Genomic DNA, 12,059 nt, shown 5'->3' on the forward strand with positions numbered 1-12,059 from the left:
TATCTTCCTAACTCATTAATATTTTCCCCATATTGTACATGTAATATATTACCACTCCAAGAATAAAAGCTCTTCTGATGTGCATTACTCTCAGTGTCAAATGATATGCCAGTGTGCCAGAAATGTGCCCAATTCACTTCCCCTCCCCCTAAGGTCGACATGGTATTTACGTTATTCATTGCCTCTTGCGCAAACAACATGCTCCTCTCTTGACATGGCGATCATTAGTAGCTTCCCTGGTGCGGTGTCAGACAGTCTGGCTGCCTGCCCGTGACTGACCACAGGGATCGGGGGAGCTGGTGCACCCGTGCCGATCGTAATCTCGGCGTTCATTCGTTCGGCGTTTCCTGCCAAATGGGTTCAGATGCCAGAACAGCTCCAGCAGCACAGCAGGAATGTCATCCACAGTTCAAGGCCATGAGCTCTCCCCACCAGACTCTTGAGTCAGCTGTGATGTGTGGCATGGATGGCCTGCCATTCTTTGTGTGTGCAGTGTGTGTGTGTATGTGTGTGTGTGTGTGTGTGTTTGTCTGAGTGTGTGTGTGTGTGTGTGAATATATAATGGTACTATATGAAATGTATGAAATGTGCAAATCAGGAAATATGATAAATATTTTTATCATATTTATCATATTTCCTGATTTGCACATGCAGAGGCAGACATGGCTTGGCTGTTGCCAAGCATCATTTCTACATACACGCACTCTCTCACTGTCTCTCTGTGCTGGCTGCACGGCCATCCAAACCTCATTCACCAGCTCCCCTGGCCTCTCTGGTGTCCTTCAACACCTACTCAACCTGCGGAAACCATGGAGACAGGCTCAAGAAAGATAAAGCAAGATAAGCACATCTACACACACACACATACATAGGTTTTATACATATATATACACACACATGTGTGTATACACACACACACACATACATAGGTTTTATACATATATATACACACACATGTGTGTATACACACACACACACACATATATATATATATATATATATTTCCTTTTTTATTATTATTATTCTTCTATTATTATTCCTATATTTTATTTGTTTTGATGCATTCATTCCTGCAGAGAATGCTTGGCTTGGCAGCCAATGCTAGCCAGTGCTTGGCAGGAGGATTAGCTTGACTCACATGACAGAGGCAGCCAGGGTAGAAAGCAAAGAGTTAATTCCTCATTTAAAGCCCTGCCCTATGATTAATGTAGCTGTGCATCTGTTGGAAGAGATTAGGCAGTTCTACCATCTGTGCCCACCCTGGCCCGTCAGAGGAGAAATTTTCTCCGACAAAGTTGCCAGAGTTGGGGCGGGCAGCCCGCATGCGTATGTGTTTGTGTTTGCGGATGTGTGTGTGCAAGGCGTGCGTGGCATGCCCGTCTGTGTTTGCGGATCTGTGTTTGCGTGCCGTGGCCTGCCCGCCTGCACGTATGTGTTTTTGCGGCTGTGTGTGTGTGTGGTGTGCGTGCGTGCGTGCGTGCCTGCCAGCCTGCCTGCATGCGTGCATCGGTAAGATGGAGGCTGTTGGTGCAGCAGTGTGTCTCCCCAGTGTTTAATAATGCATCAGGCCCCGTCGTCAGCGTTGACTCGCAGCCCGAGTGGGAACACGCTCCGCGAAAGAGGTGCCCATGTGTGCTCCAACACCGAGGGTCCTTCGAGACCGACAGACTGTGTGTGTGTGTGTGTGTGTCTGTGTGAGTGTTTTAGTGTGTGTGTGTGTGTGAGTGTTTTAGTGTGTGTGTGTGTGTGTGTGTGTGTGTGTGTGTGTGTGTGTGTGTGTGTGAGTGTTTCAGTGTGTGTGTGTATGTGTGTGTGTGTGAGTGTGAGTGTTTGAATGTGTGTGTGAGAGAGTGTGTGTGAGTGTGCACGTGTGCTGGCTTGGCGATGACCTAAATGGAGTGGTGTATGTATGTGAAGGTGCATGTGAATATGCTCCTGTTGGTGCTACAAATGGCCTGTCTGTGTTGTCGGCTGTCCAAGAGGCGGGCCAGTATTCAGAGACTTAAAGCAACACTAAAGAACTTTTCCTCTGTCGCACGCACGCTATTTGTTTATCCAGCACCGGCTTTGCAGATAACAATGTCCACAGACAAGGTAGAATATTTTGCATGACTTATAAAAGCACGATGTATTGCGACATCAGATGCAAGTCAAATTTGTAGTTTCTTATGTCTCGTTCCATCGAACTACAGATCTGCTACCCGATCTGGCAAACTTACATAGTGTGGTTATAGCCGATAGAGGGCCGCGAAGCGAATGCAGAATTGCCGTTCACCCTGTTACGAGTTGATGAACCACTGAAACGATTTTGGAAACATTATTTTAAGGTATAAAAAACTCTTTGGTGTTGCTTTAAGAGGCGCTCGTGGATTCCGTGAGCCTAGTTCCTGAAGATGGCGCAGAGCCTCTCCAGGGAGAAAATAGAGTGAGAGTGTTTGTGTGTATGGTGGAGGGTGTACTGGGTCTGCTGCTCAAAATATATTATAATTGCATGATATTAATAAACTTATTGGAGCCACAGTGACAGTAATAATAAACATACTGCACTTTTGCAGCCAAATGAAAAATGCATCACAGAGTTATATGAACGTGACTGCATGTGTGAGTGACCGAGCGAGTGAGTGAGTGAGAGAGTGTGATCGTGAGTTATTAAGCTTATCAGGCGTGTTGTGCAGTGATCCACCTGCCCCCAGGTCAGGGTGCAAGAACGTGAGTGAGCTGAGTGACTGCGCTGGTTGGTAATTAGGGGTGTTGTCACAGGGATGCTGAGCACAATTCATAATGCTGTCAACAGACCGCCGTAGCGTTGACGTAGCGTTAACGTAGCGTTGCCTTTCCGTGCCGCTCCGGACGCCTATCTCGCTCTCATTTGATTCCCCCTACATTATGCGCCATGATGGAAATTACGGCCTCTCGCTGGAAGCCTATTAAAACAATGTGTCAAATAAAATTGATTACACCCCCACCCTTGCCGGGAACCTCTACGATATTTCTCCTGCTAACCCTAACCCAAACCAGATTACCTCGTTATAAACGACTCTATTAAGATTCATGCGCAAGTGTGCCGACAGCTGCGAACACAACTCTCCTTCACCTTCAAAGTGCCATCTTTCATCATCTGAGCCATATCTCTCGCTCTCTATCCTCTTCTCTTCCCTCCTCTCCTTCTTCTGTTAGCTTCCCTTGCACTTAACACCGCGGCCTCATCACGCAGGAATTCACTGCACCGCAGCTTGAAACAGCATTCCTTAGTTTTGACTTTAATCCCGCCACATCTATTTAAGAAATCTGGCATGTTATTTTCTCCCTCTAGCCCCAGGTATGTCTCATTTATGTGCAAAAACACATAGCGTATGTGCTGGTGTGTCTAAGTGAGTTACAGCTGGGGTCCTGATAGATAGTGCACACCGAAGCTTTCAGGGGCGAGTGGATGCTGGCGTAATCACATTTGACTGCATATGTGATGTTCTGCTGTAGAAAGACACACATCTAGCCTACTTGGACATGTTACACTGAAAGCATAATGTAAGCTACTTAAGGATCTCTTGGGGATGGTTAAGGCTCACGCCAACTGATCACAACATTCTTGCTTTTCCAGCTCCCCATACACACACATACATGCACACAGACACACACACACACACACACACACACACATACACACACACACACACACACACACACACCTCCACTTCCCTCCAGCCTCCTCCCTCACAGTTCCACCTGGTTTCCTTTGCAGATCAGCGGAACCATGTACAACACTGGGCGACACGTGTCCTTTCGGCCCGATAAGTCCCACCTGGTGAACATCTCTGGTGGGCCGCTGAGCTACAGTTACCGACTGGAGGAGATGCGCCTGCACTTCGGCAGCGAGGACAACCAGGGCTCTGAGCACCTGCTCAACGGCCAGGCATTCCCTGGAGAGGTGAGGCGGACGCGGGGGCTGGGGGGGGGGGTGCATGGCCCACTTAGCAGCTGACTCAGGATCAGGTCTGGCGCCAACATGGCCCAGACTCTCTCTGAAGGCAGGTGCAATACCTGGACCTGGCGGTGCCATTATGTGGCCGAGCCAGTGCTGCGTGACATGCCCTCTTAAAAGAAAAGCCGTGTAGGGAGCCGATTATAAACAGCTAACAGCTGTACCTTTTTCTGGCCTGTGACAGGTTACTTACAGCTGATAGGCCAGGGAGCCCTTATCAGAGAGTTCCATAGAGGTAGAAATCAAGGATTTATTTTTTTTCCCCATTCATTTGGCCACGCTTTGCGCTAAACACTGCAGAAGTGCTGAGGTCATCGTTTTGGAAAACTCTGTGGAGAATCAGCATTATGATTTGAACGCACCCCAGGATTGACTGGGAGATGCAGTTCTCAGAGGAAGTGACAGCTTTATCTGCGGCGGTGCGGCCAAAGCAATGGGCTTTCTTTGCCGTGTGGATCGTACTGCAAAGATGCTTGCCCTCGTTGTCTGTCATTTTGGAATTAGACAGATAACTCTCACAAAAATGAAGAAAAAAAATGTCCTTATCGACCCAAAAGGAAAGGACTATGTAAGTAGTCTGCCATATGAGGCTTGGTTGTCAGCTGTGTACAAAATGATCTGTTCAGCAGAACGCCCTTGACTAAAGCAGAAACAGTCACTATTTACTACAAGACTTTAGAAAAAACAGCATCTCTAACGCATCTCTAATGAGTAGGTTATCACACATAATGTCATTATTGTATGAGCCATCCTTTTAAAATGTCCACTGACCAGGTATAAATGTAAAATGCATATGTGTGTGATCCCAAATTAGAGTTAATCACCCGTGTAATTGTAATAATTTGTGGGTATGGGGCTGTGGATCAGAGAAAATGTTCTGTGCTAAAGAGATGCAAGTGTGTAGTAGCATCACTCTTCAGCTGTAGTCATTTGCTTAATCTGTTTTCTAAATGCCTCGTAGGATCACGGGGATTAGCTGGATGTTTTTTGTTGCTCAGTGGGCCGACGTGTCAATGTATGCATGCATCATACACTGCTCTCTCACTTTAATTTGCCTTCTTGTTCTAGTGTCCTGGGTGAAATTCGATATTGCTCTGCTTTGGACAAATGTGTATGTGCTGAGAATACAGATCACTGGCATTCATATTTCTATTCACTCCAACCCATCATTCACCACCAATATGTCACCCTTGAGCTGTCACATTGTCAAAGTAGATCACAGCACGAAATCTGAGCACTGTTGATCTCCAGTCTTGTGCTATCGAGATATGCATCGGGCCAAGGCCTATTTGATGATTTTCAATGAGAGAAATCAAGGTTTAATTCAGGGGCTAAAGTATGTGCCTATTAATTACACAGAACAGTCCTATTAAAAATTTAACAGGGGCTTGTGCATGTCTTAGGCATCTGTGGCCCAGCTTTTAAAACGGCGATTGGATTGGATTTGTACTCAGGGAGGGGGGATAGATGAGGCTGGGGGTAACTTTAAAAGATATTAGAGAAGAAATCTGCTGGCTGGCTCATTCTCCGGCTGACGTCGTAGATGCGATGCTATGATGTGGATGTGCTTTCTTGTGGGCAGTAAGCCCAGAGGAAACGCAGGAGAAAAAAAAAGAACTCCGATAGTTTCATTGTTAAAGTTTGATCAAAAAAAAGAGAGAGAGAATTCTAATGATTTGTTGTTCTTTCCATGGCAACCACCCTGCTGTGTTTAAGACAGAACACATAACCATTGCAGATATGAGAACTAGTGTTTGTATGTTGATGAATGAATCCCGGAAGCATCAAACAAACACAGTTCATTTTTAAGCAATGAACAAGCACTTCCATCACCGCCACCACTTCGTCTCCCGCAGTTCACGCGCGTAAACGGGGCTCTGAAGGAGATGAGAGATGAGAATGATATCCCCGGTGATCCTCCCCGTCGCTGGGTGTACGTCTGCCCAGCCCAGCCCTCCCCGGGCCGACACCATCATTCATCCCGATAATCCACAGTCTTGGTTTCTGTCAAAACAGGGGTTGCTGGGGAGCACCAGCAATTTGCATCCTAACTGCTTCATTATAGTGGAGACAGGCACGTTCATTGTAATTAATGACTGTAGTTGTGTTTTTTCGGCCGTCCGTACCAGGCTGGATAGAGATCTGAGCTCCACCAGGTTGGGGGGGTGGTGTAAGCAGCAGAGTCAGCAGAGCCTTAACCCTTGTGGCACCACATTTAGCCGCATCAAATTGATTTCGGCTGGAGAGCCACTAATGCACCAGTCTTGCAAGCCTTACATTTTTTTTTCCCTGCGACACTCTACTAATAACGAGAAAACTCTGTTTCATATCCTGTGCAGTAAACAAGCCTTTGCCTGTAAACAAGCCCTGGAATAACTCAAGTGGACTAATGGGTTTTCTACACAAAAAAGTGTGACTCATGATTATGCTTTCTCCCTCTCGCTTTCGCCTTTCTCTCTCTCTCTCTCTCTTTCTCTCTCTCCTCTTCCTCTCGTGCTATCTCTCTCTCTCTCCCCCTCTTGTGCTCTCTCTCTTTCTCTCTCTCTCGGCACTCTCTCATATGTAGGTGCAGCTCATTCATTACAACCATGATTTGTATTTAAACTACAGCGAGGCTGCCAAGAGTCCAAATGGAATAGCAGTTGTGTCCATGTTCCTGAAGGTTAGTCAACCATCCAGGTGGTGCTGTGATGGAAAAACAGAAGTACACACACACACACACACACACACACAAGCAGACGCACGAAAAACACATTGAAAAATATTCTCACGTACACTCTAAAACAGCACGTATGTACACACACACACACTCACACACAGCTGTAAAGATGTTTTGATCTCTTTGGAGTAAGACCAGATTCAGAGAAACATTGATGTTTTTTTTATGCTGGTGATAAAATATTGTACTAATATTTTACTATTATTTGCAGCTTTTTATGGCTTTATTTTAATTTTAATCCGTCTGTTTTACAGATAGCCGAGGCTTCAAATTCATTCCTAAATCGCATGCTTGTCAGAGAGACCATTACACGAATAACCTATAAGCGTAAGTGTCCTTGGGCTTGGTGATATTTCAAGGCTTATGCCTTTTCTTCCTTCAGACATTAAATTATTTTCTCCTTTCCCCTGCTCCTATGACACTGAACTACTCAGTCAATGTGATATTTGATACTTTGCAATCACCCCAAACCACATAAATCTCACACAACAATATTTCTCCATTTTTCCATTCTTCTGCCCATAAGCAACCAACCTCTTTTTGTATTCTCTTTGCTCTGTGCTTTGGTGGTGCTGTTTGCCCGCTGCCCCCGCTGCCCCTGCTGCCCCGCTGCACTGCCCCCCCCCCCCCCCCCCCCCCAGACGACGCGTTCTTGCTCATGGGCCTCAACCTGAAGGAGCTCTACCCCGAGACGTCGCGCTTCATCACGTACGAGGGCTCCCTAACCATCCCCCCGTGCCTTGAGACCGCCTCCTGGATAATCATGAACAAGCCGGTGTACATTACACGGCTGCAGGTGGGTCCACCCCGCTACTTATGGCTACACACACACACACACACACACACACACACACACACACACACACTCCAACCCCTACCATAATGATTATCTTGAACGATTTTGTATGCAACAGAGGCTGCAAGGTACCCTTCCACCACATCCACACACTCTCTCTCTCTCACACACAAACTCAATCTCTCTTTCTGTCTTTCTCTCTCTCTCTCTCTCTCTCACACAAACACACACACACACTCTCTCTCTCCCTCGCGCTCTCTTTCACACTCTTTTGCTCTCTCTCTCTCTCTCTGTCTCTCTCACATTCACACTCTCACACACGCACACACTCCGCTGGGACGCGGCCAGTGTTTTATGCCTGCAGCCTTTCAGCAGGAGCTGATTAGTCAGTCCCTCTAGTGGCCAGTCCAGCCAGGGCTGGAATACTTTATGATGCTGAGAGCAAACCAATAGGCTTTTTATAGATCTGTTGGTTGGTGGAGAGGTTGACGTGTTCATGTTCTATTCTTCATCACAAATGAATTATTCAGTGGGCTGGACCTTTGGAGTGCGTCTAAGGTATATACGCAAGGATGTTAAGTACCTCATTTAAATGAGGCTCTTTAAACCGTTTTAGTGGAGAGGGGGGAAAGCATGGCATTGGTTTTTGAGTAATTTTTGTTAAATTAGTGGGCGCGTGGTTTAGTACAGTGTATTTGTGAAGATCTTGTGTCATCAAAGTGTACACAGTGCAAAAGAGAAATGGATTCATTATATTCTGGTGCCTTGCCTTTTGCAGATAAACAACATCATCTTTCCATTTTTCCTCTCTCTCATATCCCTTGGTGAGGCACCTGCCCTGGAATACTCTGCTACTCTAATTAATAATACAACTCGTGCCTCCCCCTGCTCCTCTCTCTCTCTCTCTCTCTCTCTCTCTCTCTCTCTCTCTCGCTCTCTCTCTCTCTCTCGCTCTCTCTCTCTCTCTCTCTCTCTCTCTCTCTCTCTCTCTCTCTCTCTCTCTCTCTCTCTCTCTCTTCTCTTCCTATCAAACCTACCTACCTGCTGTCGTTACCTCTCCCCATCACTCCTCTGTGCATGTCTTCCTCACCTTCCCCTTCTCTCTCTCTGTCTTTCTCATTCTCTTTATTCCCTCTATCCCTCTTAACCTCTTCCTCCACCCTGTCTCTATCCCTCCATCCATCCAACCCCTCTGCACTCCCCCATCCGTCTCACTTCTCTCACTCTTCCCCTCATGGTTTCCTCGCCCGTACCCCCCTCCTCCTCCCTCCCTCTCTCCCTCCCTCCCTCTCTCCCTCCCTCTCTTTTTCTCTTTTTACTGTTTCTCTCTCTATCTCCCTCCTCTTCTTCTCTCTTTCTGTCGACTTCTCTTTTTCTCTTTACCACTTCCTTACACTGTCTTCTTTTTCTCTCTCTTTCTCTCTCTCTCTATATCTATCTATCTCTCTCTCCTTTCTTCTCTATTTCACTCTTCATCTCCCTCTACTCTTTTTCTCTTTACCTCTTCCTTCCTCCTTCCTCCCACTCTCTCTGTGTCTGTCTCTCTCTTCCTCTCTTCCTCCCTCCACTCCACTCTTGACCACTTATCTCCCCCTCCTACTCTCTCTCTCTCTCTCTCTCTCTCTCTCTCTCTCTCTCTCTGTCTCTCTCTCTTATCTCTTTCCGCATCGCAGATGCAGTCTCTGCGGCTGCTCAGTCAGAACCAGCCGTCTGACATTTTCCTGAGCATGAGTGATAACATGCGTCCAGTGCAGGCCCTCAACCAGCGCTGCATCCGCACCAATATCAACTTCACGCAGCGCGGACGCGACTGCCCCAACAACCGCCTCCAGAGGCCTCAATACAGAGGTGCGCATATGCACGACTGGCAACGGTGCTGTGGTGCTGACGTTTTAGAAATCTCCATTTGTAGAGACACGAATAGGAAAGAAAGGAAACACTGCATTAAGATAAATGCCTAAGACTGTGTGTGTGTGTGTGTGTGTGTGGTGTGTGTGTGTGTGTGTGTGTGTGTGAGTGTGTATGTGTGTGTGTGTATGTGTGTCTTTATCTTTGCTGTGCAGAGGTTATGGAAGTTTGTGTATGTGTGTGTGTGTTTTTTATGTATTTCTTGTTGTGACTGACTTCAGTCTTCAAATGCTGCAGGAGCTTGTGTATTTATTTTACATTAAGGCAGATTGTGTGCATGTGTGAATTAGTTGTTAAGACGATGCAGAGGTGTTTGCGTATGCCTTCCCCCAACAACCATATCCGCACACCACAGACTGTTCTTAGTGTGGTGGGTGGGTGGTTGGAGGAAGAAACAAACGTCAAATACCAAATATATATATATCTGTGGATTTTCTTGCTTTGATATCAGACTTTGTTCACACCTTTCATTTGTCTACAGTGCACTGCGCTTTGTAGAAGGCTACATTCGGGGCCGCTTATTAAAAAGTAACACATTTATCAGCAACTGTGTTAATAGCATACCGAACCAATCACTAGGGCATTAGATAATGTAATGGGTTGACTTGTCAGTGTGCATTCTGAATCGAGCCGTGTCTGTATTTTCCCTTTCAGTGAATGAATGGCTTCTGAAATAGCAGACAGCACAAACAGCTGAGGACACATGGTCCAGCGCTCCCTGAGGGACTGCTGTGGAGAGCTACCAGCTGACGAAGCCCCCAGACCGGACACAAATCCATCCTGCAGTTCACACCAGGATCCACTCACTACAGAATTCAAAGAGACTCATTTTTCTATTATATTTAAGTGTTTATATTATGATGAAAATATGTGTGTAAAAAAATAAGAAGAAAAAAGAAAGAAAGAAAGAAAGAAACAAAGAAAGAAAGAAGAAACTTTTAAGAAATGTTTTACCTGTTTTAAAAAAATTACGTGGCTCAATGGTTATGTCAAAGTCAACTGAGAATTTGTGTACGCCATCAAAGCTCAATGCCTGGTTAAACGAGGGGAAACATGGCCACAAGGCCTGCAGTTTCAAGCTGTCTGATTATTTGGAATTTCATAATATTCCAGAAAACCATTGTGGGTCTTTGCCTTCTACAGAGCACAATCTCGTTTAACCTAGATGTTTCTTTTCAGTAAGCTTCAAGTCAAATGTCAAGTGTGTTGTACATATTTACATTGTCACTGTTAAGTTTTTTGAGATATTCAATATAATTACAGCTGATTCTCCACAAAAGCTGTACAGGAACCGAGGCTCGTTGTGTAATATGTATGCATTATTTCTTTCCACCAGTAGGGGGCACTCCGTGCTCATACAGGGCCAGGCTCCTCCTGTACCACAATGCAGAGCTTTGAGAGCAAGCATGACTCCAAGGCCTCAATTTATTCAGGCAATTTTGCAACAGCAGAGTTCTGATTAGATTCTGGCCAAGGTGTGATTGCCAATAGGAAACAAATGCAGTGATTCTCAGTCTGGTTTTCAATTCATCCCCCCCACCACCACCACCATCACTCCCATGGAAGTTCTTCAGCCTTATCCCCCAAAGGCTCAGCCAGCTGAATATTTTCATTCCAGAACTCATTGGAAGGTGTACTCCTTTTAGCGTACATGTCAGCATTTGGTCAGATGTGGCCACTGCATACAAACATGGTGCTTATCATTGTTTTGATTGGCAAGTTATCTTCTCTCACTCTTGGGTAGACTTAAAGCTGTCAGAGCCAATCTGAAGTCAAGAGTCGCATGGTTCTTCATTGCACTATTACACCAGGCATTAACCTTGACGTGTAATATTGCACAAAATAAGACAAACATAACATTTGGGGTCATAGCGCTATATTACATTTTAAAGGCCTAGCCATCCTTCAGGCGGGTGAAGCAGCAGAACTAACAGTTTAATTTAAAAGCACGCAGGGGATGAAAGAATCAGACTGGAAACATTATTCGCCTTGATATAACCCCTCAGGAACACAGCAAGGAAACTAGTGACACCAAAGTCCTTTTAGGCAAGGTCCTCCACTCGGCGGCCATATTGCAACGCTTTTTGGGCACTTAACGGGCATCTATTTCAGGCAGAACTGCGCGTGTGCAATGCTTCACGACACAACAATCTCGCTCCAGCTGCGAGATCACAACACATGATTGGCACGATGTAATCAAAACATACCCCATGCTTGCCACAATGTATTCAAATGTCAACTTTTGGCGGCGGAAGAGACTGAATGTGTAGACGGCCAAGTTTGGTTTACGAACGAAACCCATACATTTCTATGTAGAAGTATAAGTATATATACTTTTTTGATCCCGTGAGGGAAATTTGGTCTCTGCTTTTAACCCAATCGGTGAATTAGTGAAACACAAACAGCACACAGTGAACACACAGTGAGGTGAAGCACACGCTCATCCCGGCGCAGTGAGCTGCCTGCTTCAACGGCAGCGCTCGGGGAGCAGTGAGGGGTTAGGTGCCTTGCTCAAGGGCACTTCAGCCACGGCCCACTGGTCGGGGCTCGAACTGTCAACCCTCCGGTTACAAGTCCAGAGTGCTAACCAGTGGGCCACGGCTTCCCCTATGGGAGATACTTTGAGTGCCAAGTCTCCTCATTAGAAAGTCTCCGGT

The 12,059-nt window shown here is 46.0% G+C and overlaps 1 protein-coding gene across 1 annotated transcript in view; it reads left to right on the forward strand.

Annotated features, from left to right (window-relative positions):
- The window catches only part of LOC125295480 (carbonic anhydrase-related protein 10-like), a 28,131-nt gene extending 17,438 nt beyond the window's left edge, over window positions 1-10,693 (forward strand). The window contains exons 4-9 of the mRNA XM_048244740.1: window positions 3,740-3,925; window positions 6,546-6,641; window positions 6,953-7,025; window positions 7,340-7,494; window positions 9,168-9,342; window positions 10,057-10,693. Coding sequence (XP_048100697.1) covers window positions 3,740-3,925; window positions 6,546-6,641; window positions 6,953-7,025; window positions 7,340-7,494; window positions 9,168-9,342; window positions 10,057-10,079 — 708 coding nt within the window. The 3' untranslated portion in view covers window positions 10,080-10,693. The remainder of the gene's footprint in view (window positions 1-3,739; window positions 3,926-6,545; window positions 6,642-6,952; window positions 7,026-7,339; window positions 7,495-9,167; window positions 9,343-10,056) is intronic.
- Window positions 10,694-12,059: the final 1,366 nt, after the last annotated feature.

Source organism: Alosa alosa, chromosome 6 (assembly GCF_017589495.1).
Source record: "Alosa alosa isolate M-15738 ecotype Scorff River chromosome 6, AALO_Geno_1.1, whole genome shotgun sequence".
In the NCBI taxonomy this organism is placed as follows: domain Eukaryota; kingdom Metazoa; phylum Chordata; class Actinopteri; order Clupeiformes; family Clupeidae; genus Alosa; species Alosa alosa.